Source organism: Terrapene carolina, unplaced genomic scaffold, assembly GCF_002925995.2.
Source record: "Terrapene carolina triunguis isolate 2854851 unplaced genomic scaffold, T_m_triunguis-2.0 Scaffold30, whole genome shotgun sequence".
In the NCBI taxonomy this organism is placed as follows: domain Eukaryota; kingdom Metazoa; phylum Chordata; order Testudines; family Emydidae; genus Terrapene; species Terrapene triunguis.
Genome location: NW_020664381.1, coordinates 4810554 through 4837562, shown reverse-complemented (window position 1 = coordinate 4837562; position 27009 = coordinate 4810554). Strand labels below are relative to the sequence as shown.

The 27009-nt window shown below is 38.8% G+C and overlaps 1 protein-coding gene across 2 annotated transcripts in view; it reads left to right on the top strand.

Annotated features, from left to right (window-relative positions):
- The window catches only part of DYRK1A (dual specificity tyrosine phosphorylation regulated kinase 1A), a 112993-nt gene that overhangs the window by 23403 nt on the left and 62581 nt on the right, over positions 1-27009 (top strand). For both annotated transcript variants that reach the window (XM_026651234.1, XM_026651238.2), the window contains exon 2: positions 18881-18962. In XM_026651234.1, coding sequence (XP_026507019.1) covers positions 18953-18962 — 10 coding nt within the window. In that variant the 5' untranslated portion in view covers positions 18881-18952. The remainder of the gene's footprint in view (positions 1-18880; positions 18963-27009) is intronic.

Here is a 27009-nt window from a genome sequence, read left to right as displayed (position 1 = left end):
AACAGATTTTTCCATTGCTATAGTAAATCCACCCCCTTGTGAGGCGGTAGCTAAGTGAATTGAAGAATTATTCTGTTGACCTAGCAGTGTCTATAGTGGGAGTTAGGTCGACCGAACTAAATTGCACAGAGCATGAAATTTTTCACAGCCCTGAGTGTTGTAGCTATGTCAGCTTAAGTTTTAGGTGTAGACCAGACCAGAGTGACTTGTCTAAGGTCACACAGGAAGTCTGTGACAGTGGAGGGAATTTAATCTGGGTCTCCTGAGTCTCAGGGGTAGTTCCCTAGCCCCCGGACCACACTTCTTTCTCTCTCTCTTTTTTTTAAGTCACTTTAGTGGTTATGTTCATACTTAATTTTCACATTTCCTGACTTTGGAGCATTCAATAATGAATTCTACTTTTCAGTTAACGTAGGAGCTTTGTTTTTACATTTAATTTCCTAGCTTTTAGAAAGAGCACAAACAACTTGTGCAGCTCATCTTCAGCAGAGTGTTAGGGCTCTGCTGTATTAGAGCTCCTGTCCTGGAAAGATTAGGAGATCTGGAGGCCTTGTAGAATTCTCAAAGCACCTCTACAGCATGTGGATTTGGAGCAACTTATTTTAAAGTGCTTTTGGATGACTTGAGCTACCTACAAGCAAGGAAAACTTCAACCTTTAAAAAATTTCTCTCAAAAAGTTGTTTATGAAAACAGAGAACATGTTAAGTATTTTCCATCTTAATTGTAGTAGGTGCTGTTGATACTTGGTACTTACTATAATAAAAGCATCAGGAATTGTAATGACTTTAAGCAAAGCCAAAACTTTTTATCTGAAATACTATAAATTTAGTTTACAAAATAGAGATTATATATTTCATCTGGCGATAATAAGAAATAAACAGAATAATTTTAGTCAGTGGACTAATAAAGAGAAATGTAAAGTATTAATTCTCTGAGAATCTTGACCTACCTATCCCATCACCTTTTCACAAATAAATAGTTACTTATTAACACAGAGGGCTTATGTGAAAACATTGTTTTGGAGTAGCATTTAGTTGCACATGTGGTTTAAACCCCCCCCCCCACACTTTTTCTGGTCACTTGATTTTTAACATTAATTCTGTGAAAATTGGGGTTTTTTGTACTTGTTTTAAGTAAAAGAATCATAATTGTGTAACTGCTTCATCATGAAAATAAGTTACATGATTACAAGGAGTTGAGGGTGATGGCCAATTTAAGCATATTGAGCTGTATACGCACTAAGTTCACATGAGATGTGGCTGTAAGACGATAGGCATATTTTCAACAGGGTGGATAAAAACCCATGATTTAAAAAAAAAATCGGATTTTTATTTTATTTAAATTGGATTTTTTTGATAAAATACTTTTTGAGGAAAAAACCTATATAAATATAGATACATTATAGCTCAAATGGAATAGGGATTGTAAATTATAATTCTATAGTATGAGAAACCATGTAATGTTTAAGAAAAGTTTTGTAAACGAGTTCCAATAGTTCATGGATTAGGGACCCAATCCTACGGTGTTCCAGGGGCTTCTGTATAGATTATTTAGGCTAATCTTTCTATCTACCCAATGGGACTCAGTGCTCAGTCTAGAAGATACCATCAGAGATGCTTAATTTTGCAGTTCTCAAACTGTGGATTTGTGTCTCCAGAGATAACACGCTTGTTAACAGCAAAAATGTTTTTAAATAAATAATATATAGAGGTGAGAAATAACAGACCTCAACCCTATTGTCCCTCTACACATTTGTATATAGAGTCAATCCCTTACCTCTCTAAAAGGGCAAAGTTTCAGAAAGTTCAATGAATAGAAGATTGTTGGGAGCAAAATAGATCTGGACAAGGAGAAGTCTGGAGGTAAGTGTGAGAAGGGATGGATAGGCAGTAGAAACAAAAGTGAAACTGTTTGAGCATCATATTCCAGAAGTCTTGAGGTCTTTTTGTGTGTAGCCTTCATTGATCTGAGATCTATCATACCATTCTCTCATTAGAAGGGAAAACCTATAATGGCAACAGGCCGTAAAAGAGACCCAATGTGGGACTATTTTAATGAAATTCCTCTACCTGTGGATAAGACAGGCATGTGCGTGCAGAATGCAAACAGTGCAACAAAGAAATGCAAGGCCTGGTTGCCCGAATGAAACAACATCATGAGAAGCATTCCTTCTCAGAAGGAAGCTGCGTTGAAGACGATGAAAGGAACATGTCTGAATATGCAGGATCTTCAGGTTGGTAAACTTTTTTATTTAATATTTCTTTCTTAAGGGCTGCCTGTCTTCCTTCTGGACTATTCTTGAATTCTCATGTTTGAGCAAAAAATATAGTTGTTATTCTATGGTACTATCATTTCAGATGCAGTAGTGATAAAAAAATAAATAGCTGAAATAGGCAGATCTTTCTTTTACAATTTCACCTTTAAAGTAGTCCTGAGTGTCAATGAATGCAATGAGTAATACTAAATGAGCAGTATGGTAATAATAATTAAATAACTGCATTGACTTATTTTGTTTAGGAGAATCCATCCTCAACATACAAGATTCTGAAGACTATCCACCTTCAAGATCACCATCACTTTCTATAGTTTCAGAGTTATCTGCCAATGATAGTGTTTCAGTCACATCATGTATGTCACATAGCCACAGTACATCACCTGTAGCAAAAAGAAAAAGAAAAATCTCCATCATCCAGAAACAACCATAGCTAAATTTGTGATAAGAACCAGCAGATTACAAAAAGAGGTAGTTGATGAAAAAATTGCCCGGTTTGTTTATGCAACAAACTCTCCTTTCCATATGATTGAGAACCCACACTTCATTAACATGGTTCAGTCATTAAGACCAGGAGACAGTCCACCCAACAGAGCCGATGTCGCAGGCAAATTGTTGGATAAAGTGTATGAAAGAGAAATTGAGCAGTGTGCAAAAGGTCTAGAGGGTGAAATTGTTAACCTGAGTCTTGATGGGTGGAGCAATATCGACAATGATCCTGTTGTTTGTGCTTGTGTGACAACAGAAGAAGGGACTATCTTCCTTAGAGAAACACTTGATACATCCGGAAATGCATACACTGCAGAATACTTACAACAAGAAGTAGCTGTAAAAGCTATAACAAACTGTGAAAAAAAATTCAAATATCTAGTACGCAGCTTGGTCACAGACATTGCAGCAAATGTATCCAAGATGAGAAGAAATTATTTAGAAGAGAGTCCCAAGCTAATAACATACGGTTGCAGTGCTCATCTGATGCACCTCCTAGCCAAAGACTTCAGTGTTCCAGAAAGAAAGGCTAATGTTGTTGAAATTGCAAAATACTTCTGTAACAACCACTTTGCAACAGCTGCTCTGAAAAAAGTGGGAGGAACCGAGCTAACTCTCCCACAAGATGTGTGATGGAATTCAGTAGTCGACTGTTTTCAGCGCTATATCAAGTACTGGCCTAATCTGATGACAGTTTGTGAACAAAATCGTGAAAAAATAGATGGCACTGTCAAAGCCAAAGTTCTCAACATTGGGCTTAAGAGAAATGTTGAACACATGCTGAGTACCCTGAAGCCAATTTCTGTAGCCTTGAACAAAATGCAGGGAAATAGCTGTTTTATTGCCGATGCTGTTGAAATTCGGAAGGAACTGAGTGAGATCTTAAAAAGAGAAATATGCAATGACAGAGTTAAATTACAAGCATTAAAAAAAATAAATGGGACAAGCACTATCTCCAGCTCATTTTCTTGCAAATATTCTCACTACTCGGTACCAGGGTCAAACCTTAACTGGTGAAGAAGAGGAGTTGGCTATGACATGGACATCCGGCTATCATCCCTCCATAACGGCAACTACAATAAACTTCAGAGCTAAGGGTGAACCATTCAAGAAATATATGTTTGCTGATGATGTTTTAAAGAAAGTCACACCAGTGAACTGGTGGAAGTCACTTAAGCACTTGGATTCAGAGACTGTTGAAGTGATCATCTCACTTTTAACAGCAGTAGCTTCTTCTGCCGGTGAAGGAAGAATATTTTCTTCCTTTGGACTAATTCATTCCAAATTGAGAAATTGTTTGGGACCTGAAAAAGCAGGAAAGCTTGTTTTTCTTTTCGAGATTATGATCAAACAGGAAAAAGAAGGTGAAGACGACTGAGTTAGCTGCAGAAGCCAATATTTTAAGTTTCTCATGTTGACCTGGCTGACATGGTCAATTTAATTTTTGTTTTTTAAAAAAAATATTTAATGTAACTGTTTTAGTTAAAAACAATTTTAACAAAAACAAACCTGATTTTAAAAAACTTGAATGTTTAACTAAATGCAAAAATTCATATGCGTGTTTTGTTAAATTATTATATGTTTGCTGTTGAAGAAAAAAGTCCAGAATACATAACGTTGTTGTTTTGGTTAAATAAAACAATTTAAATGTTTCTCTGGTGATGTGCCCCTCCTAATACAGCATGGCAAGAAAATCCTCCAAATATTAATGATTAACCTGTTGAATTGGAGATAGTTCACCTCCCAATTATTTCATAAATATCTGCTTCTATTACCTTTCGTAACTGAAATAACCAAACAATCATTCATTTTCTGATATAGCTGTAAAACTAATCTGTAAAGTTTTCAAAATAAATCACTTTAAAAATGTATAGTGTGTACCTTCTAAAAATGAAACCTACATCTATCTCTGAGTTGTGAAGAATATGTATTAAGGTTATAAAAACCAACAAGTGCATAAAAACAATGCACTTCTATGTAGATATCCATGATTAAATCGAGTCGTCCTTACTAGTGATTTAAATCAAATCAACCTGGTTTTCAGTGGTTCTTCTAGCCCATACCACTTTCCCTTTGTGTTCACCCATCCACAAATATGTCTTAAACTAATTTATATGGCAATATTAAGAATTATTTTTGTTGCCTTAATTTGGCAAATTCCAGGTCTTTGTGCTTATTAATTCTTATCAGGTATTATAGATAGGGCCCTACTAAATTCATGGCCATGGAAAAACGCATCATGGACCATGAAATTTGGTCTCCCCCTATGAAATTTGGTCTTTTTTGTACTTTTACACTATACTAAACAGATTTCACGGGGGAGACCAGTGTTTCTCCAACTGGGGGTCCTGACCCAAAAAGGGGTTGGGGGGAGACTTGCAAGGCTATTTTAGGGGGATCACAGTATTGCCACCCTCACTTCTGGGCTGCCTTCAGAGCTGGGCGGCCAGAGGGCGGTGGTTATTTGCCAGGCACCGAGCTCTGAAGGCAGCACCCGCCAGCAGCTGTGCAGAAGTAAGGTTAGGAATATAACAACCCCCCTACTATAACCTTGCAACTCCCCACAACTCATTTTTGGGTCAGGACCCCTAAAATTACAACACCGTGAAATTTCAGATTTAACTAGCTGAAATCATTAAATTTATGATTTTTAAAATCCTATGGCTGTGAAATTGACCAAAATAGACTGAGTATTTGATAGGGCCCTAATTAAAGAATAATGTTGGTGTGTGTGTGTGTGTGTTTTAAGTACAGGCACATAGATGTGACTAAAGGGAGATAGTATTTTGCTTGGACTGCAGACATGCTTTGCATCTGATGTGTCTTAAAAACGTAGACTGTTTTTTTAAATTTTTCTAAGCTCTCAGTTGAGAGCTATTAAGATGCTGAAGTTGATGCTCCCTGCGTAGTATATTTACGACTGCTATAGTGTGTCCAGAGTAGTGACCCTTCTATTCTGGAATTCAGTCTCTGTGTCTCTCCCCAACCCCCACCCAGCTCAGACTAAGCCTGAGTTTGACCTTCAGGACATATATTAAGACCTCTTTCAAGCTTCTCCTGAAGGGGTAAGTTGAATAGTGAAGATTCAGACTTTATTGTGGTGGGTAGTCCCTTTTGTTGGTGGTGCTGCTGTATGTCAAATTAGATTTGTTTTCAGTTTTGTGCACATAAAGCTATGATATAGTAATAATTGCTATATATAGTCTGTGTATTTTTTGAAGTACAATTAAGGATAGTTTGATTGCTATCTAGAATGGAGTTAAAACTGTGGTTCGTGAAGCACTTGGTGATGGCCTAATGATAAACTGTCAAGAAACATGGTGTTCGCTCCTCTTTACTTCTGTCTGCTTATACAGGCATCCTCCGGCTTTACAGTAAGCCTTTTTTTCCTAAAAGGATAAAACACCTTATTAAAGACAGTCAGAATTTGAAGGATGCTTTTCTAATATTACTTCTCCCTGTAAGTATTTGCTCTAATTGCATAGGGAAGTTGCTTGCTCATAAGTTGTAAGTAAGGTTATCCACATTATTGAATGTTTGAGACTCCCTGACCTAGAATCTGCCAGTTGTAAAGTTCCAGAATTCTAGGTTTACATGATGAAGAAAATGCATTTGTAGTCTTTAGTGATCAGACTATTTTAAAAATGTAAACAATTTATTAAAACAATAGAGATCAAATATCCTGTTAGTCACTGAATTAAACTTTTTTAATTTGAACATTTTAATTATTTTGTAGTCCATATTCAAACTAGGAAAATCATGTTTAAAAATGCTAGCTAATGAGATAGCTGGTTGTAGTGGAGCCTAGAGTTGCTCATTACCAGTTAATATGTTTTTAAAGGTGTTAAACTCTGTCTACACCAGTGTTTTGAAAGCATGTTAGCTTTTTAACACGACCTATTTTTCTAGACTGGACATGGCCATAGGGGACCTACTAGAAGTCCCAGGATTAGTTTCTCATTTTCATCTCCCCAGGCTGACAGGATCTGTAAGTGCTATAGTGATAATACGTGTAGTCTCTGAAGGAAGGAGTTCTTCTTCTTTGACTTTAAATAGTGATCACTCCTCCCCCCCCACAGATTAAGACCCCCATCTACGTTATAAGTAAATTTTGTTTCTGTAAGTGGATCCTGGCACTTACTTGATCTAGTTAAAATGCACAGTTGATTTGTATTCATACATAATTTTTTTTATTAGCATGCCATGTGACAACTATATTTGTGTCCCCACATCTACCACGCTGCGTTATCTTTTCTGTATGAGGGAAGCCTATCCCTTAATCCAAGAGCCCCAGGATGTTTGTGATTAAAGACTTTGGACAGTGCCTTCTCTTGAGGAAGTCAAAGTCCTGACTTTTTCCCAGGACAGCTACCTTTATCAGAAGGCCTCTAAGAAGAAACTCTTTCAGTGCTGGGGGAAAAAACCCTTTGTTGCTTCCCATTTCATAAAGATAGCATGGAGATCCATGGGAAGAAAGACAGTGTCTCCTCAGCCCTTTCCAAGGTAATGTACTGATTTTGACTCTTCAGATGCTGCTGTAAGACCTGGGAATTCCCTTTCATCAATAGATTCCCTCTCTCCTGTTGATGTATCTTGTTGCTCAAACAGTCATCTCTTGTAATAGAGGGTTGGTCGGTTCCTGTCAAACAAATGAAGAAAATCAGTGTCAAACTCCACTTCATGACATATTTTCTGTGTGATGCCTCCTTGAATGCAATCACTCTGGTGGTCTTCTTACTCATCACAGGCTTCACTGATAGAAGAGCTTTATGACTCTAACTATGGTTGGAGGAATTTATATGAAACTTGCTCATTACTCCATTTAAGGTCAAGAAGTTCTTTTAAAACAAAACTCCGGGAAGATCCTTTGGGTCAATGATGGAATGGGGAAAAAGTCTTATTGTTTTTTTAGACACATGATAGGATGACAGCTGTGCATCTTATTACATAGGGATTTTTTTATATCAGTTTTAAATCATTTTTCATTTCTTAGTTTATAATGGTCTGTTTTTCTATATGAAATCTTCAATTCTGGAGATCAAATCTACAGCAAGAGATGGATTCTTCAGCAAATTTCACAGCACAGCTGTAGAAGCGCACAATATGTGGAGCCCTACCTAGAATGGGATGAACTGATTTACAGTATTCTCTTAAATGTTCTCTGTGGTAATGCAAGATTACTTGTGTGCTATCACACTATACATTTTAATACATGAAACACAGAAACTAAATATACTGTTAGTACAATTACACACAAACTTGTATATCAAATACCATCTTCTAAAGAAATCATGTAGGAAGTACACGTTAACCAGAAAAAGACCAATCCAGAATTGTTTTTTCAATATATAACATAAGAATGGCCGTACTGCGTCAGACCAAAGGTCCATCCAGCCCAAGTATCCTGTCTGCCGACAGTGGCCAATGCCAGGTGCCCCAGAGGAAGTGAACCTAACAGGTAATGATTGAGTGATCTCTCTCCTGTCATCTATCACCACCCTCTGACAAACAGAGGCTAGGGACACCATTCCTTACCCATCCTGGCTAATAGCCATTTATGGACTTCACCTCCATGAATTTATCCAGTTCTCTTTTAAACCCTGTTATAGTCCTAGCCTTCACAACCTCCTCAAGCAAGGACTTCCACAAGTTGACTGTGCGCTGTGTGAAGAAGAACTTCCTTTTATTTGTTTTAAACCTGCTGCCCATTAATTTCATTTGGTGGCCCCTAGTTCTTGTATTATGGGAACAAGTAAATAACTTTTCCTTATTCACTTTCTCGATGTCACTCATGATTTTATATACCTCTGTCATATCCCCCCTTAGTCTCCTCTTTTCCAAGCTGAAAAGTCCTAGCCTCTTTAATCTCTCCTCATATGGGACCTGTTTCAAAACCCTAATCATTTTAGTTGCCCTTCTCTGAACCTTTTCTAATGCCAGCATATCTTTTTTGAGATGAGGAGACCACATCTGTACGCAGTATTCAAGATGTGAGCGTACCTTTGATTTATTTAAGGGCAATAAGATATTCTCTGTCTTACTCTCTATCCCCTTTTTAATGATTCCTAGCATCCTGTTTGCTTTTTTGACTGCCGCTGCATACTGCGTAGACGTCTTCAGAAAACTATCCATGATGACTCCAAAACCTTTTCCTGATTAGTTGTAGCTAAATTAGTCCCCATCATATTGTATGTATAGTTGGGGTTATTTTTCCCAATGTGCATTACTTTACATTTATCCACATTAAATTTCATTTGCCATTTTGTTGCCCAATCACTTAGTTTTGTGAGATCCTTTTGAAGTTCTTCACAGTCTGCTTTGGTCTTAACTATCTTGAGCAGTTTAGTATCATCTGCAAACTTTGCCACCTCACTTTTTACCCCTTTCTCCAGATCATTTATGAAGTAGTTTGAGCAACTTCCACTACGTAAATAGCTAAAATATATTCATTTACCACCACACAGAAATAACTCCTACTGCAAAGTATCCAGATTTCATAAACGTAATTATAACTTGTTTCCAATGTGAATTTCAGATGGAAATGTTTCCAATTATCACATAAACATAACTCTTTCATAGTCATTGTAATATTCAGTAAGCTCATTAAACATTGCTAAGACAAGCATGTTGGTTTAAGATTTCAACGTTAGTCAAACAGTAGTTTTGAATATTTCAGCTGATACAGCTGGGGGATGGGCAGCTGCTGCTGAAGCATCTCTTTGCTTCCACTGCATGGGGGATGGGAATGTAAACAGAGCAGCATGACTTGCTGTTGTAACCAGAATCTTTACTCCATGCTTATAAACCTGACTATATTGCTTTTGTTTAACAACATAAAACTCCACTGTTCCCAGTTTTATTGTATATTGTCTAGTCAACCAATCACTAAAGCCAACTTAACATTTTTATATGTTGTCAGGATAGGAGCATAAAAAAATTCTGCTGGAATTCCATATACCTAGAATCACTAGATTACTAATAAAGATTTCATTTTCTTCTTGAGATAGTTATTAATAATCTCTAGAACTATAGCCCTAGTTAGAAATTTATTCTATCCTTTGACTAGCTATCAAAAACAACGCTTGCTAATCCTTACACAGTTTTTTGTATTGTTTCCTGTATTTGAGGTGAAAATAACAAGGGACTAAGTAGTGAAAGCTAATTCTAGTTAGAATCATATTAACTGGACAATGTGGGATTTATTTTCAAAATATTTACTACTATTTTGTGTGACTTGAGGGATAATATGTGGCTACAGAACAGACTTTTTAAAAGATTCAGAATAGCATCACCTGAATTAATAAACAGGCATAGATGGCGTCTTTCTAGCTTCTACTATGATAGCTACACATCATATTAGTCCTCTCTTTGCCTGGGTTGAACTCGGATAAGAAAGATATGTTTGTGTTGCACAGTAGAGGCTGACTACACATACTGTCATTATCAGAACTGCAGCTCAAGTTGAAGTCCAATTTAAAATACAAAAGTGATATTCTATGTAAAACTAGTCATACAAAATTTATTCACTGAGGGCAAGTAATCTCTTTTGGAACAGTGAGTTAAAATTTTAGTTTTCTCACCATCAGAGTGGTGGTAATGGTGAAGTAGACTTTGTGTTAGACCTGGTAAATTTTCATAACAATTTTGCAAGTTTGATCTATTGGTGCTCATTCATAAATTTACAAAAAATTTCACTCAGAAATGTATATAAAAATTTGCTTTGAACATACAAAATAAAAACTAAATTGAAAGCTTGTGTTATGGGTGAACTATGAGTAAGGATACATTTTAGTCACAGGTATTTTTAGTAGAAGTCATGGACAGGTTACGGGCTGTAAACAAAAATTCATGGCCCGTAACGTGTCCATGACTTGTACTAAAAATACCTGTGACTAAATCTGGGGGAGGGGGGCGGCCTGGGGGTGCCGTGGGTGTTTGGGGAGGGTGGCCTGGAACCCCCTGCAGGTGCTCGGGGGGTGGGGGGAGTGGGAAGGAGGCGGCCTGGGACCCGCGCTGATGTTGGGAGGGCGGGAGGGGGTTGGCGGGGCTGGCAGGCTCCCTAGCTGACTTCGCACCTCCCTGGAAGTGGCAAGATCCCTCCGCTGCTAGGTAGAGGCGTGGCCAGGCAGCTCTGCATGTTGCCTCCTCTCTGAGCCCTGACTCCGCAGTTCCCATTGGCTGGGAACTGTGGCCAATGGGAGCTGTGGAAGCTGTGCGCAGAGCCCCCCAGGCTGTGCCTCCCCCTAGGAGCCGAGGGATGTCGCCGCTTCCAGGAAGTACCCCCCCCCCCCCGCCCTAAGCTCCCAGGGCGCTCACCCCCTCCCATGCCCCAGCACTGAGAGCCCCACCCAAACTCCTGCTGCTGCTGGGTGAGGGGGAGGCCCAGCAGCCCTCTGGCTCGCCGCACCGGCCGCTGCAGAGGTCACGGAATCTGTGACTTCCATGACCTCCATGACAAACTTGTAGCCTTAACTATGAGTCAGTCAAGTTTAAGGTGAATTAGACCAGTCTTGAACTGGCCAACACTCAAAGCCTGTAGATATCTGAAAGGGATGCAACCAATTTGAAACCTAGTTGTATTCACTTATTTTAATCCCAATATTTCTCTGCAAAAGACTCACACTAAAATGACTCCATGCACAGCTCTGTAAAATGTACAAAATAACCTAAAAAGAGAATATTTCAGTTGCATGGGTTGTTAATTTTGAAACCTAGAGATGACCTATCCACTGCTGATTGTTTTAGGGCTAGTCTACACTACCCGCCCGGATCGGCGGGTAGAAATCGATCTCTCGGGGATTGATTTGTCACGTCTCATCTAGACGGATAAATCGATCCCCGAATCGACGTGTGTACTCCCACCTCATCAGGAGGAGTAAGCGCTGTCGACGGGGGAGCCGCAGCGGTTGATTTGCCGCCGTCCTCACAGCGGGGTAAGTCGAATAGGATACATCGAATTCAGCTATGCGAATTTGCGTATCTTAAATCGACCACCTCCCCCCCAGTGTAGATCTAGCCTTAGTTGGAACATCCAGCTAATGTGCTTATTCCACAATACCAAACCACCTAGCCTTCAAAAACAAGTGCCTTTTGACTTGTTTGAAGACATTTGGATTAGAAGTAAGCTGTTTGAAAAGTCAAATAATGTGAGCAGTATGCTATTTTCTACTAAATGTTCAATGTACTGTGCACCAGGTATACAAGCAAGCAGGTTGTGTAAAACTGGAGTTGTATATATTGATTTACACATTGATATAAAATGTATGTAATATTTTTATTTGAATGTTTGATTCAGTGTATACCTTAGATTATATATTGTTTGTTCGGATAAATTTTGCTTTGTAAATTAGATAAAACACGTTACTCTGTATTTGTGTGATCAAATATTGGTTGAGTATCACTCTTGTTAGGTCTTTAAGAATGGAAACAACCAGTACTTTGTATATTTTGTTTATAATAAATTTCAAAAGGTTTTAAATACAAAAATCTGCTAATGCATCCTTATGGTTGAGGTTTTATTTTATCTTTTTAGTTCCATTTATACGTAAAAATATATGAGAACCTATGCCATTGCACCCGGCACCCTTGAAAGAAGTAAAATATACAAATGTACTTTTTTAAATGCACGAGAATCAAATTCATTCACCATATGGCTCCCACAGCAATTATAACTTGGCCACTTTTCACACATGTATCTTGTATTACTGTGTATTATCGTAACTTACATGTATGTATTGAACAATAAAAGTTAAGATTTTTATACTGTAATACCAAAAATGTATGTTCAGGGTAGTTACAGTTGCTTGTAAGAACCATAATTTTGAATTTCCTCAGTAGTATGTATTCAGGATCCTGTCCTAGAAAGTAAGGGTAGATAGAACTTGTAAGATTGGGTCCTTACTATTGATATTTTGACACATTGGTAGTCCTTGGCATTTTACTTACATTTTGTTTTCCATTTAAAATACTATATATTTACGTATGTTATCTTTTTAAATTTGGCAGATTGTTTCCCTATAATATGTCTGTATGAACCAACATCATTCTCAATTATCAGGGGGTAGCCGTGTTAGTCTGTATCTACAAAAACAACAAAGAGTCTGGTGGCACCTTAAAGACTAACAGATTTATTTGGGCATAAGCTTTCGTGGGTAAAAACCTCACTTCTTCGGATGAGGTTTTTACCCACGAAAGCTTATGCCCAAATAAATCTGTTAGTCTTTAAGGTGCCACCAGACTCCTTGTTGTTATCATTGTCAATGTAGCTCCAAGAATAGGCTGCTGCAGATATAGATTAAAGGAGCACAAGAGAGTGATTTTCTGTTGGGTTCTACACCAATATCTGGTCAATTGCATGTTTGTTAGGTGGTTGGATTTTGCTGTTATGTAGTCTTGGATGATTCTACTCTAAGAGGGTAAGAATGGCCATACTGGCTCAGACTAGTAGTCCATCTAGCCCAGTATCCTGTCTTCCTGGCATTGGCTTCAGAGGGAATGAAACAGAACAGACAATCATTGAGTGATCCGTCCCTTGTTGTCCACTCCCGCTTCTGGCAGTCAGAGGCTAGGGACATCAGGGCATGGGATTTTAATAATGTATGCTTCTCAAGTTCAGATTTACATGTTAAACGTAGACCCAATGGTATCAATGTATCAAGGACTATTGATCTAAATGTTGCACGTTTTTGACTGCTGTGCCCTATATCTGTAAGGCGGAATATAGGGATTTGGCGTATGCTACAGGAGAATTGCTATTAGAAGTTACAAAATAGTCTTTCTATAGAGAATAGAGGTCCTTCCAGAAACTGCTGTTAAGCTAGACCAGGGGTCGGCAACCTTTCAGAAGTGGTGTGCCGAGTCTTCATTTATTCACTCTAATTTAAGGGTTCGCTTGCCAGTAATACATTTTAACGTTTTTAGAAGGTCTCTTTGTACAAGTCTTTAATATATAACTAAACTATTGTTGTATGTAAAGTAAATAAGGTTTTTACAATGTTTAAGAAGCTTCATTTAAAATTAAATTAAGATGCAGAGCCCCCTGGACCGGTGGTCAGGACCCGGGCAGTATGAGTGCCACTGAAAATCAGCTCGCGTGCCGTCTTTGGCACCCGTGCCATAGGTTGCCTACCCCTGAGCTAGACAGTCTTTCAATCATTTATGAAAGCTTCCATTGAGTCTTGTGCAACAGTATTGAGCAAACAAAGTTAATCTGTAATAAGTAAAAAATTATAATAAAAAAAATCCATGTAGTCCTGTTTGCTGATGCAAAGTTTTGTGTATGACAGAGAGTTGATCCTTTTAAAACTTTTATTTAAATTTGTTCTCTGAGGAATGCTTTGATTGTTATAGAGCATCAGTGAAGCTGTGGTGAAAATGTTTTCTATGGTGCTAATTATAGTTCATGAACTCTGTTGCTTGCTTCCTGTCTTTTGTCCGATCCAGTAGTAAAATGTAGTACTTTAAACACTAGATGCTCTAAATTTCTTTTTTTAAACCGTTAAAGTAAAACACAAGTTTAAATTCTAAAGTATCAAGTTTTAGTTATCCCATACACCTCCAGATTTAAAATGATGAAATGTGGACTTTTAAAATTATTATTCTATTAGTGTCTAGAAGCCTCAGTCAAGATGGGTATGCCATTGTGCTCATATGTAGTAAGAGATGGTCCGTATCCCAGAAGCTCAGTTTAATTTGAGACACAATGCAGTAAGTGAATTTGACATACAAAAAAGGAAATGTGTGGAGGGATGAAGACTAAGGGTAATTAAAGTGACATCATAGCATTGCACAATTTAATGGTTCTAAATCATTTTACTTCTAAAAAAAATTTAAAATTGGTCATCCTGACTCATGCACAATCCACCTGTTGTTGGTTAGCTGATTTCTTATAGAGGTCACAGCAGAAACATATTCTGAGAAAGGTTTCAAAGAAGGAGAGAGTTGGGTTTTTTTTATGAATGGTGTTAAGGAGCAATGTGGAAGAAATCATTGTGAGAGATGCTGACAAATAGGCAAATGAAGGCTGGTTGGGTGAGGAGGGACAGTATAGATGGGTCTACATTACAGAACATTACCATTTTTTGCATGTTGTTGTGAAGAATAGTTGGGTAACATGATGTTGACCCCAATCTTATTATAGTATATCCTAGGATGAATTGTGTTCATCAGCATGTAAGTACATTGAGTAAATATTTTGTAGGAAAAATGAGCCCCAAATTGAGTTTACTGTGGTGGAGAGGGGAGTAGTAGAGGGATTTAGAGTAGAGAGTGATGCTATCAGAGTGACTGGTAAGGACATTGAACCTGTCCGTTATATTTTGAATGGATCGTAGAGGAGCAATGTGTGTGTTGGGGAGATTAAAATAGAGGGGGGTGACATTTTTTAGGTGAATTGTAAATTTGCTGAAAAAAGCATTTTGGAGTGGGGGGTGACATTGAAGCTATTCAAATTCAGGTTGAATTTGGCAAATAGTTTTGGTCAAAAAAACAAAACAAAAACCCCCATAAAACCAAAACTTGAGTATTTGTTTTGGGGAATTGTTGAAATGAAAAGTTTCAACATTTGTGAATTGGATAGTTTTGGCTTTTTATGTTGAATCGACTTTTTGTTTCAACTCAACACTTTCTAAACTTTTGTTGTTGTTGTTTTGGTTTTTAACTTGGTGAGAGAATTTTTTAAAAAGCATATTCATTTTAAACTGATTTTTTCCCCCCAGATTTTTTCCCTTTGGTCACCAAAACAAAAAAATCTATTATTCACTCGGCTCTGCAGAGGAAGCAGCAACTGTAATTAAGTTGGGAGATAAGAGCCTGAATAAAAGTTTTAACTGTGTTAGTATTAGAGGATTGATGAAGACTTGCATCTGATCTATGTTGACCACTCTTGTCTTGGTTTCAGATCAAATGAAGCTTCTTAAATTAACTCTTTTTGATTGTAGTGTCATGCTCAATCCTTTGTCCCCGCCCCGTTTCCTATCTCTTTCCTAACTATCCCTTGTTTCTTTCTGTTCTTCCACAATAGCATCATTTCCTATTTTCAATTCCTCTCCCTTCTAATTCAGTAAAGTAGGTCATACTGGATCAGACACTACTCCATGAAATCTGTGAGTGATACTTCTCTTGAGGAGGAAGTTAGTTTTACTCTCTTAATGACCTAACAAAGCGTGTGATGAGGGAGATTCCTTCTTGACTCTTGTGGTGATCAATGTATTCTCTGACTCATGAGTCCATGTGCCTCTGTTTTAAATTATGCAAAAACATATCTACTGTTGGTCACAAAACTATCTGGCCCCTTCTTAAAACTAGCACGATTTTTTAAAATTTTATTTTGACCCTCTGTGGCTTTGAATTTCACAGGTTAAATGTGCGTTATTGAAAGTCATAGACCAGGGGTTGGCAACCTTTCAGAGGTGGTGTGCCGAGTCTTCATTTATTCACTCTAATTTAAGGTTTTGCGTGCCAGTAATACATTTTAACGTTTTTAGAAGGTCTCTTTCTATAAGTCTATAATATATAACTAAACTATTGTTGTATGTAAAGTAAATAAGGTTTTTAAAATGTTTAAGAAGCTTAATTTAAAATTAAATTAAAATGCAGAGCCCCCCAGACCAGTGGCCAGGACCCGGGCAGTGTGAGTGCCACTGAAAATCAGCTCGCGTGCCGCAGGTTGCCTACCCCTATCATAGACAGTTCTTTGATACTCCTGATCCTATTCCCATACCTTTCTGATATTAGTGTTTGGTAACTTGAAAAAGTTTAGAACAGTGTTAAGGAGACAATATTAAAACAAATATGCTGGACTGCAATTGTTGTGGCTGCTTGGTTACATCCACCCACTTTATAACTGTTGATTTCCTTTTCTTATAACTTTCTATTTGTTATTAGTGACTCTCCCGTTATTGCCTGCAGCTCCAGTCTGCTCTAATCTCGCTGGATTGCTTTAGAATTTTAATGTGTGAGAGATACTCTTCCAATGTGATGTCTTTTTCAAATTTGATCATGACTGAATTTTGCCAGACACTTCACAAAAAGATATGCAGCCATGCAGGATTAAGAGAGGGATGTTCGTTCTTTCGTTCTGTACTGGAATAGTTTGCAATTAATGGAAAACATAACTACTAGTATATGAACAATCTGTTCACCACTGTGACAGAATTGGTTATGTAAAACTTGGAACAGTTCTCTAAGATGCAGATTGAGAATTCCTAAATTTTACTGGATGTGGTAATTTTATAAAGTTATTACTTTTTCTTGCATTATGGGACAGAGTAAATAAAGAGAGATTGATCAGTATGACTTCGAACTTTTTTGATTCCCAGTCCCATTACCCATAAGACCATGCTCTCTTGTGGTGTAGCAGTCAGAGTTGGGCACAATACTTCAGATCATGGAGTACCATTATTCGGTATATCATATTTTCTCTTCCTTTAATTCATACAAGTGCCCATTAGCTTTATATAATTTTTACTTTATACGGGGCAAGTATATTCACTCAGCTATCAATGAGGACCTCAAAATTTCTTTCTTTGGTGAATGGCACTAGTTTAGGGCCCATTGATGTGTTTTCATTTTCATGTTCCATGGTGGTGAACATTGCATACAAGTCTATTTGCGTGTCTCATCCTCGCTAGTCTTTATGAAAAGAAACTATTCAGTGTCAGACTTGCACCAGTTTGCCACCCAGCTCTATCCTTCAGAACAACACAAGTTTCTCTTTTGTCATTATTGTAGTATGCAGCTCTCACACAGCCTCTACACTTTTCAATACCTCTCACTGTCCCACTTTTTCTCTGCGTTAAGAACTTGGGCGCAACCGTAAGCTGAATTTGCCATTTTGTTGAATTCCTCTGAATGAGTTCAAGTTACACAAAACTTTTGCTGTAAGAAGTGCTGAAAAGTGGACTTTATATGTAGGAAATGCATGAATATGTTTCCACTTGTACACCAAGAGAGTTTATAAAGAGACTAAAAACGTAGTTTCATGCTTGAAAACTGAACAAGTGGTAGTGGCATAAGTTATGACGAGACAAAGTTCAGTAGGCTTAGTTTTCTTAATAAGAAAATGATTAGTTATTAATTTTCAAAATTTGTATCTGAGGAAGTGCTTGAATACTGACTTGGTGTTCTCAGAGGATGCAACGTAGAATATAGGTAAACTTGCTTGCACTGAATCTGAATAACACAGATTTTTGCATATCAAAACAATTAACCTGTTTAATAATTCAAAAGAATGTCATCTAAAATACTGAGTTCTTAAGTATTTTGATATTTTGCATAAGTTGCATAGTAAGTAAAGGCCACATATATTGGAGCATATTTTGAAAATCAGCCATTCTTACAAAAAAAATTTCTGGTTCTTTGTAGATTCTTTCCGCTCTTTATTTTTGTTGTAGTAACAGCTTTCTTCCTAACAGCTCACCTTTTCTTTCTGCTTAATCTTGTTGTGAAGTCATAATTCTTTGGTTCTGACAATATATTAATATTTAGAAATGATGCTGAATTAGATCATTTATCATGCAAGATCAAGCAGAAAAGCTGGACTATATGAGATCGATCCCTCCTTATGCTAGGTGTGTCTGTGAGCTTTCTGTAGTGGTGATTCAGTAAAGTCATACAGAATTTCAACATTATTAGTTTTACAATATTATTGTAGGCTTATATAATACTTAACATCCAAAGATATCTAAGAGTGTTGCCAAGGAGGGTAAGTATTCCCACTGAGGCACAGATTAGCTAAGGGTCTGATTATTCAGTGGTGCTGAATTAGAGGTGGGAAATGGACGGTGAGCAGCATCTCTGAAAGTTGGGCACTGTCTGATTTGTCACTTACAGTTGGGAATAGAACCCAGGTCTCCTGATGTCTAGTATTTTATACAGTAACAGCTAGGCACTTCTTCCTTCCATGTAAATATACGATTTCTTTGAAGTGTGTTTGTCCTGCACTAGCACCTAGAGGCCATGACCAGTGACTAGGGTCCCGTTGTACACACACATAGCAAAAAGACTGTTCTGTCCCCAAAGATTTTAAAGTCTTAGATCCTTTATTAGAAATGGATTATCAGGGTAATTGCATCTTATATTTTTGCCTCTTGTTCTAATCTATTTTCTTCATTTTACAGTGTTGTGTTTTGCTGCTGGACTCTCCCCTGCCACCCACCCCCACAGGATGATATGAGACTTGAAAGAAGACGATGCATACAGGTGATTCTAGTTTTGAAATTCCTGTAGAAAGAAAGATCTGTATTGTTATTCTGATGTTCTATTCTTTCTTTGGATTTTTTTCCTATCCCCCAAAACTGCATCATTACAACCTTCATAAAACATATTTACAAAAGGAGTAGAAATCATTGAAGCACCTTTGATCTTTTGGAGATTACTGTCTAGAAATTATAGTTTGAAATGTCCAGTAGAAAAACCGTTTTCCTGAATGTAGATTCTTTTCCAGTTTTCTCTAAATAGATGGCCAGGCAGTCAAAGTGCTGGGAAAGCATATTGCTTTATTTTAAGTCCCCTTGTCTCTGTTAATATTCCTCCTTTCATACCTTTCCCAGTTACAGATTTCCTGTTGTGTAATTATTTGTATATGAATTTTAATGTTAAAATAATGTATTATTTTTGATCACTATGTAAAAAACAAAACAAAAGTATGCATCTGACAAACTATTTTAAGCAAGGAAATAGTTAACACTACTTCATCTTTAATCACCATTGGACCTAGATTTTGTAAGGGTTTCACAAGAGTTGATGTAGCCCTCAACTGTTTACAATATACAGCCATTCTTCAAGCTGATGCTTTGTTTTTGTGCTTTTTTTTTAAAATTGGAAGTTCTAAAATCAGTGTGATTTAAAAAAAAAAAAATCATTTCAAATCCTTTCCAGGAATCATACGCTTTTTTGGCTATGTGGATCTCTCAAAACTTGTATATTTTGTTTCAACCCGAAGGGCATTACTATGGCCAAGCTTCAAATCCCATAAAATGGGATACATAATGGAAAAAAAAAAACAAATGAAGCAAAGTAGATTCCTTGGATTGGATTGGAGCAGGAATGTAACTGCTTGGTTGCAATTAGTTTTACATTCTCACATTCTTAAGCGACATAACTATGCCAACAATATTTTGTGGTATACCCAGGCCTAAGTGCTCTCATAAGGATATCCAAAAACAGTATTGAGAATCCACTCCTGTTTTAAGGCTACCACAAGCACCTTGGTGAATAAGCATGTTTGGGAGATCATACCATGCTAATGGGGACAGCATGGAGATGGGATAGTTATCATGTTTGGGCAAATTCAAATACTTATGTGTGTGGATCGAAATCTGTGGCCATGTTTAATAAGGAAATATGTGTCATGGGTTTTTTTGTTTTTGTTACTGTGCAACAGAATTTATCAAGTATTAACTCCTTAATCTCAGAGCCACCTATATGGTTAGGACAGAGATCAAAGTGGATAAATTACATATTTTTATGTGTGTTGATCATCCTGTATTCAGAATGAAGTTATTTTGAGTGCATCATGAGATGAGCTGTGGAATGATAGATGTTTGAAATGTTGAGGACTGGAAGATTCTGAGCCGCTGCATGTTACATTTTAAAACTTCTAATTCTGAAGTTGATAGTGTAATAATACTATATCTTACTTCAGTCTACAATTGTAAAACACTGCTCGCTGGAAGGGGAACAAAGCCAAAGTAGTGCTCCTTCTGACATTGTATTACAATGTTGATGTTCTACAGAGGTGTGGGGTTTTTTTTTTGTCAGTTAGATTGCTTATTAAAATTATTTGGAGACAGTTTGAACACAAACATTTTGGGAAATAAAGAATTCAGAGCTGGAATTACAGATTTGTAAAATATTTGGGTGTTGGTTTTATGTTATAGTAAAAAAAAAAAAAAATGACAGTATGTAGGGTTGGACTGTGCCGTCTATGGGTGATTGTTTCTTACATAGTATTTTACCTGCTAATTTTATTAAATGTAATATATAAATGTTTATACACTGCACCTGTTTTAAAAGAGGGTAACTGTTGTGCTATATTATGAACAGCAAGATCTAATATTGCTGCTTCAATTTTTGTAAATCATCTCTTCTTTGAATAATTGCCCACAAATATTCCGCTTCTTGTACACATCTGAATGAGATCAGAGTCTTTTGAATAACAGTTTCTTCTGGGGCCATGCTGCACCTACGAGCCCTCTGGTCACCCTGAAGCTGAGGGTAAAAGAGCAGTGCGGCAGCAATCACTCTCCAGTTCTTTCTTACTGCTCATGGCTATGATACAGAACATCTATAGTGTCTGCATCTCTGTATGCTGTACACTTTTTCTTTCAAGATAGATAGTTTTATTCTTTTAGTCCATTGACTTTAAAAAATTGATTTTAGGGTCTTCGAGTCCATGTGCTGCCTTCGAAACCAGGACCTGCCTGTCCATGGTGGAGACAAATCCCCTGGATTAAAGGTCTTCCCCTCTTTCAGTGGAAAGATCCCCATCAATGATGGAGACTCCAAGTGCCTCTTTTGTCTGGGGCAAGTGCACATATCATGAAAGTGCTCTATAGCTGCTTTTTGGAAAGAAGCCGGAGTCCAGGGTGTCTTCACTCAAGCTTTTCCTCCTCAGAAGTTCAGTGAGGGCTTTCTTGGCACTGGAAGGCAAGAAGACTGTTTTTACCAGACCATCTCTCAGAGCTCCCCAGTTAAGCCGTCTGTCTACTGTGGGTTCCAGACCCCATTTGAGGTTGAGGAAGTTCCATTTCAGTGCTACAGAGTTGGTCAGTACCTCCTTCATCTCTTCAGCCCAACCCTTTGATGAGAGAGGATGGAAGGAGCATCACTCTTGTGGTGACTAGAGAAGGAGATCCTCCCTCTCTGGATCTGAGCAGATCCAGCCTAGGAGGCAGTTTGAGGCCCAGATCAGGTCCTACTGATGCCTCAGCACCAAGCAGCCATTGACCAGCCTCTGCACATGTTCCAGAACCTGTCAATATATTTGGTACTGGCGACTGAGGATCAAAGTGCTTGACGCTGAAACAGTCAGCACAGACACACTCTGCACTGAAACCAAGAGTATAGAAGTGCTCTTTGGACCTCCTGGCACCAACACTGTAAGCCCTGGCACCAGAAAAGTGTGATCTGACTGATTAGTTTGCCTTCAATACTGAAAACCTTGGCACTGACTTCTGCTCTGTGGTACCGACCATTCTTCCTGAGTCTTTGCCCCGGAGCCTCTTTGTGGTACCAATGTGGTTCATGTTACTAGTAGATTTAGTATAGGACCAACCTGCCCCTCCATTGTTGTCCTCTGCTAAGAAACTTTCTATGCTAGTATCAGCACTTCCAGCACAGGAGCTGCTGGTTACTTTCAAATTCTCGAGAGATCTACACCACCCATGGAGGATGGTATATTCTTTCTCTGCCTAGGAGGACCAGTGTGATACGTCTGCCTTAGGCCCTAGACCCATACAACTCTAGGCTGTCTGAAAGGGCATTCAGAGACTGTCCCTGTAAGCCCTCCTGTGGGAACAACCATGAGTAATACCCTGCATGGTACCTATCATGGTCTGAACCTCGGTTTTCCAGAATCCCATGCAGTCAGGCCCCTTCTGGGCCCCAAGGTGGGGAATGGGTTCCCACTGCCTCTCAGACAACTAGAGCAAGGTCACCCTGCCCTCGTAGACCTCAAGATGGTCACCACACTCACTGGCACCTCATGTACCTGATGCAGAGAGCGAGTAGAAGGACTTTCACGCAACTGAAGGTCAACCTGACTCAACAGCGATCTCATCCTCTTCACCTAATGAGGCAGTGACCATGGTGGTTCTAAACCAGCCTGTAGATTACTGGATCTTTGAGGAACTTCTCAGGAGGATGGCTGACACTCTGGAAACCCCAGTTGAGATTGTGTGACTTCTTCTTATAGACTGCAAGGCCAGAAGGGACCATCAGGATCATTTAGTTTGACCATCTGGACATTGCAGGCTACAAAACCTCACCAGCCCATTCCTGTAATAGACCCATAACCTTTGGCTCAGTTACTGAAGTCCTCAGATCATACTTGTAAGACTTCAAGTTACAGAGAATCCACCATTTACACTAGTTTAAACCTGCAAGTGGCCCTGGGCGAAACCCCCCTGGGTCTCTTGCAGTAACTTCTTGACACCCTGCACTTGTTGGCCCCTGGTAGATTGGCAGTACAATCGTGTATGGTCATTAATGAACCCCAGTATGCAAGACCTCTTTTGCAGATGGGAGTGCCTGACTTTAGAGCTGTTTGCATCCAACCAGAATGTCAAATGCTCCAGAGGGGGAGCCAGTCTCAGCTCTCTGCCTTTCTGATTCCATGGGCACTGGGACTCATGTATACCTACCCTCCAATTCCCCTGATACCCAGAGTCCTCAAGAAGATCACAGAAGACACAGTTCAAATGATGATCCTAGCCCTGGAGTGGCCCAGATAGTTTTGGTTCTCAGACTTCATGAACCTGTCAATATGGCCTCAACCACGCTCTCACATACCCGGACATTAGCATGCAATTGCAGGGGCAAGTCCCACATCTATAGATGATATCTCTCCATCTCACCTACCTGTACTCTGGATCTCCTGTCTCAAGGCCAGGATCCAGTTTTTCATCTGAATCCAAATTCTCTTGGTCTGATCAGTTGGGGTGTGGCATGTTGCTGATTTCGACTTCCCAAGAAGTTCAACAGATGCTTCAAGAAGTTCAAGAGGCCCCTCTCACTCTTAAGAGAATGCTGCTAATCTCTTGAATGGCCAAAGAATTGAGACTTGTGGGACATCTGTTTATCCTCTGTTTATTCCGCTCTAGAAGGAAAATAAAGAGAGGTTCTGTTGGTGAAGTTGTGCATCATCCAAATCAATTCTTTCCAAGTGGATAAAGTGTCAAGTCTGAAAGCTTGACTCTCTGCAGACAAAGTCCATTGCACTGGAAAGTTAACTGTCATGGGCTGAGAAGGTGTATTCATTGTTATTGGAGATATATATATATGCCAAGCTCCCTGGGTTACATATTCTACGGTATTTATTTGCTCTGAACACCACAGATTTATGTTCAGTTACCAACTGGTATATGTTATTCAGTAACTGTGTTGCAGGCAACCTTCTTACAGTTTGGCACTACACTGATTTGGGAGGTCCGAAATGTATTGGCATAGATGGAAGAGAAGGAAATTCTCCTTACCTGTGTTTTCATTGAGATCTCTTAGGCTGGTCTAGATCTTCTCTTTGCTCCCTCTTTCAGGATAAACTCCTGTTTTAATACAGAGTTTTTTTGCGGGGTGGAGAATGTTTGTGAGCAAGTTTCATGCTAGCGTTTCAGGATCTCGTGTTTGCGAGATTTGTATATTTCTTAGTATATTACATTTTTAGAATATACAACTGAGATCTAGTAACAGTTCTAGTAATGTTAGTTAGGCTGCAATATTTAGATTCTAGATGAAACAAGTTGATTGGGGACTATGGCTCCTTTACACTACAAATATAACCATGTTGCAGACACGTTTACAATGTGATTGTCTCCTGACCTGGTTATAATATGGCTAATGTTCTATTTGTATCACAAACTGAAATTGTGTTGTAACTGGGTCCCATGACACAGTTACTTGTAATGTAGATGAGATATTTATTAGAGCAGAGCTAAGCCTGCAGGCTTCAATTCATGTCAAGTTTTCATACTGAACTTGTGAGGTTCAGTTCACAGGTTAGTAAATTTAACCTTAAAGAGTTGCATAGTTGTTTTGTACGTAGTCCCACATAATCCCTTCAATGCCTTTCCTTCAAACAAGCTTTTTAGTTCCCTTCCTTACATTAAGGTCCCTCCTCTGCCTGAAAACCCCCTTGCTATAGCACTGGGTCCAGGAGGCTCCTCTGCGTCTACCTTATCTTTCAGCCACCCTGAAAGGGGTGGCAGAATGGCTGTTTTCACCCCTGCTCCTCTTCCTTCAAATCAAGTCTCTTGATAAAGATCTCAGTTTCATATCTCTGAAAGAATTTTATGGTGGACAGGATGTACCTATTTCTCTTCTCCCCTTCTCCCACAGTAGTGCAGGAGAAGCAGCAAACAGGCTGCTCTGAGTAACTTGCTTTGGGCGGCAGGGAGCAGGTATACAGTGCCCTATTAAAAAGTGGGAGGGGGAACACTAAATGATTATTGAAGCAGGGCAATGCAGAAAAAAGCCTGTGGCTTTATTCCTTACCCATAAAATTTCTAGTGGAAAGGGAGATGAGGATCGATGGGCTCATTTGTGGAAAGGGGGAACAGATGGAGATAGGTCAGTACAGAGTGGGCCACATAAAGCTAAACATGAGTCTCTGCCCATGTTTCTGAAATTCTTGTGACCATGGGCTGAGGTTTAAAGAAGCGGTGAATCTTAAATCTAGGGTAAGTTTAAGATTTGTTGTAAAGAATTGGCACAGCTCTAAAACTTATAAACTATCATTTCCAGGAAATCACAGATATGAGTAAAGGAATTTCAACAATTTCTGGAGTACAAACTGCTTTGCTTGTAGACCAGAAACATGAGAACATACAGATGTCAAGATACATGAAGTATAATACTTTGAAAATAAAAGTATAAGAGTGTGTGTGTGTGCGCGCGTGTGTGCGTGTATATATTGTGACGGGGCAAGGCCAGATGGCTATAGTAAAGTAATGGGAGACAGATATATTAGCCACAGGCTAAACAAATCCCTGTTACCAGGATAAGAAAATAGCAGCTGCTCCAGGTCAATTAAGACACCTGGTGCCAATTATGATCTTTCCAGAAGGCAGGGAGGATAGCTAGGTTGATTGGGACACCTGAAGCCAATCGGGCTGGCTGAAACTAGTTAAAAGCCTCCCAGTTAGTCAGGTGGGTGCGTGTGTCAGGAGCTGTAGGGGAAAGCTGTGCTGTTGGAGAGACTGATCAGTAAAATCATATCAGGCACAAGGAAGGAGGCCCTGAGGTAAGGGTGAAGTGGATCTTGAGGAAGTGGGGACTCCTGTGGGGAAGTGGCCCAGGGAATTGTACGTGTCCTGTTTCTAAAAAGTCAGCTACCATAGCTGATACTATTAGGGTCCCTGGGCTGGAGCCCGGTGTAGAAGGCGGGCCCGGGCTTCCCCCTTTGCCACCTGATTAATCACTGAGACTGGGAGACAACAGAGACTGTGCAAGGGAGGGTAGCTTCTGCTCACCTCCCTTGCTGGCTTATGATGAAAATGGCTCAGTAGGCTGTGACCCTTGCCTCTGTTTTAACTAAAACAGTTAAATTAAATATTTTTTTTTAAAAAACAAAAATTAAATTGACTATGTCAGCCAGGTCAACATGAGAAACTTAAAATATTGGCTTCTGCAGCTAACTCAGTCATCTTCACCTTCATTTTCCTGTTTGTTCATAATCTGGAAAAGAAAAACAAGCTTTCCTGCTTTTTCAGGTCCCAAACGATTTCTCAATTTGGAATGAATTAGTCCAAAGGAAGAAAATATTCTTTCTACACCGGCAGAAGAAGCTACTGCTGTTAAAAGTGAGATTAGCACTTCAACAGTCTCTGAATCCAAGTGCTTAAGTGACGTCCGCTAGTTCACTGGTGTGACTTTCTTTAAAACATCATCAGCAAACATATATTTCTTGAATGGTTCACCCTTAGTTCTGAAGTTTATTATAGTTGGCATTATGGAGGAATGATTGCTGGGTGTCCATATCATAGCCAACTCCTATTCTTCGGCAGTTAAGGTTTCACCCTGGTACCGAGTAGTGAGAATATTTGCAAGAAAATGAGCTGGAGATAGTGCTTGTCCCATTTATTTTTTTTAATGCTTATAATTTAACTCTGTCATTGCATATTTCTCTTTTTAAGATCTCATTCAGTTCCTTCCGAATTTCAACGTCTGCAATAAAACAGCTCTTTCCCTGCATTTTGTTCAAGACTAGAGACATAAGCTTCAGAGTACTCAGCATGTGTTCAACATTTCTCTTAAGCCCAATGTTGAGAACTTTGGCTTTGACAGTGCCATCTATTTTTTCATGATCTTGTTCACAAACTGTTATCAGATTAGGCCAGTTCTCGATATAGCGCTGAAAACGGTCGACTACTGAATTCCATCACACATCTTGTGGGAGAGTTAGCTTGGTTCCTCCCACTTTTTTCAGAGCAGCTGTTGCGAAGTGGTTGTTACAGAAGTATTTTGCAATTTCAACAACATTAGCTTTTCTTTCTGGAACACTGAAGTCTTTGGCTAGGAGGTGCATCAGATG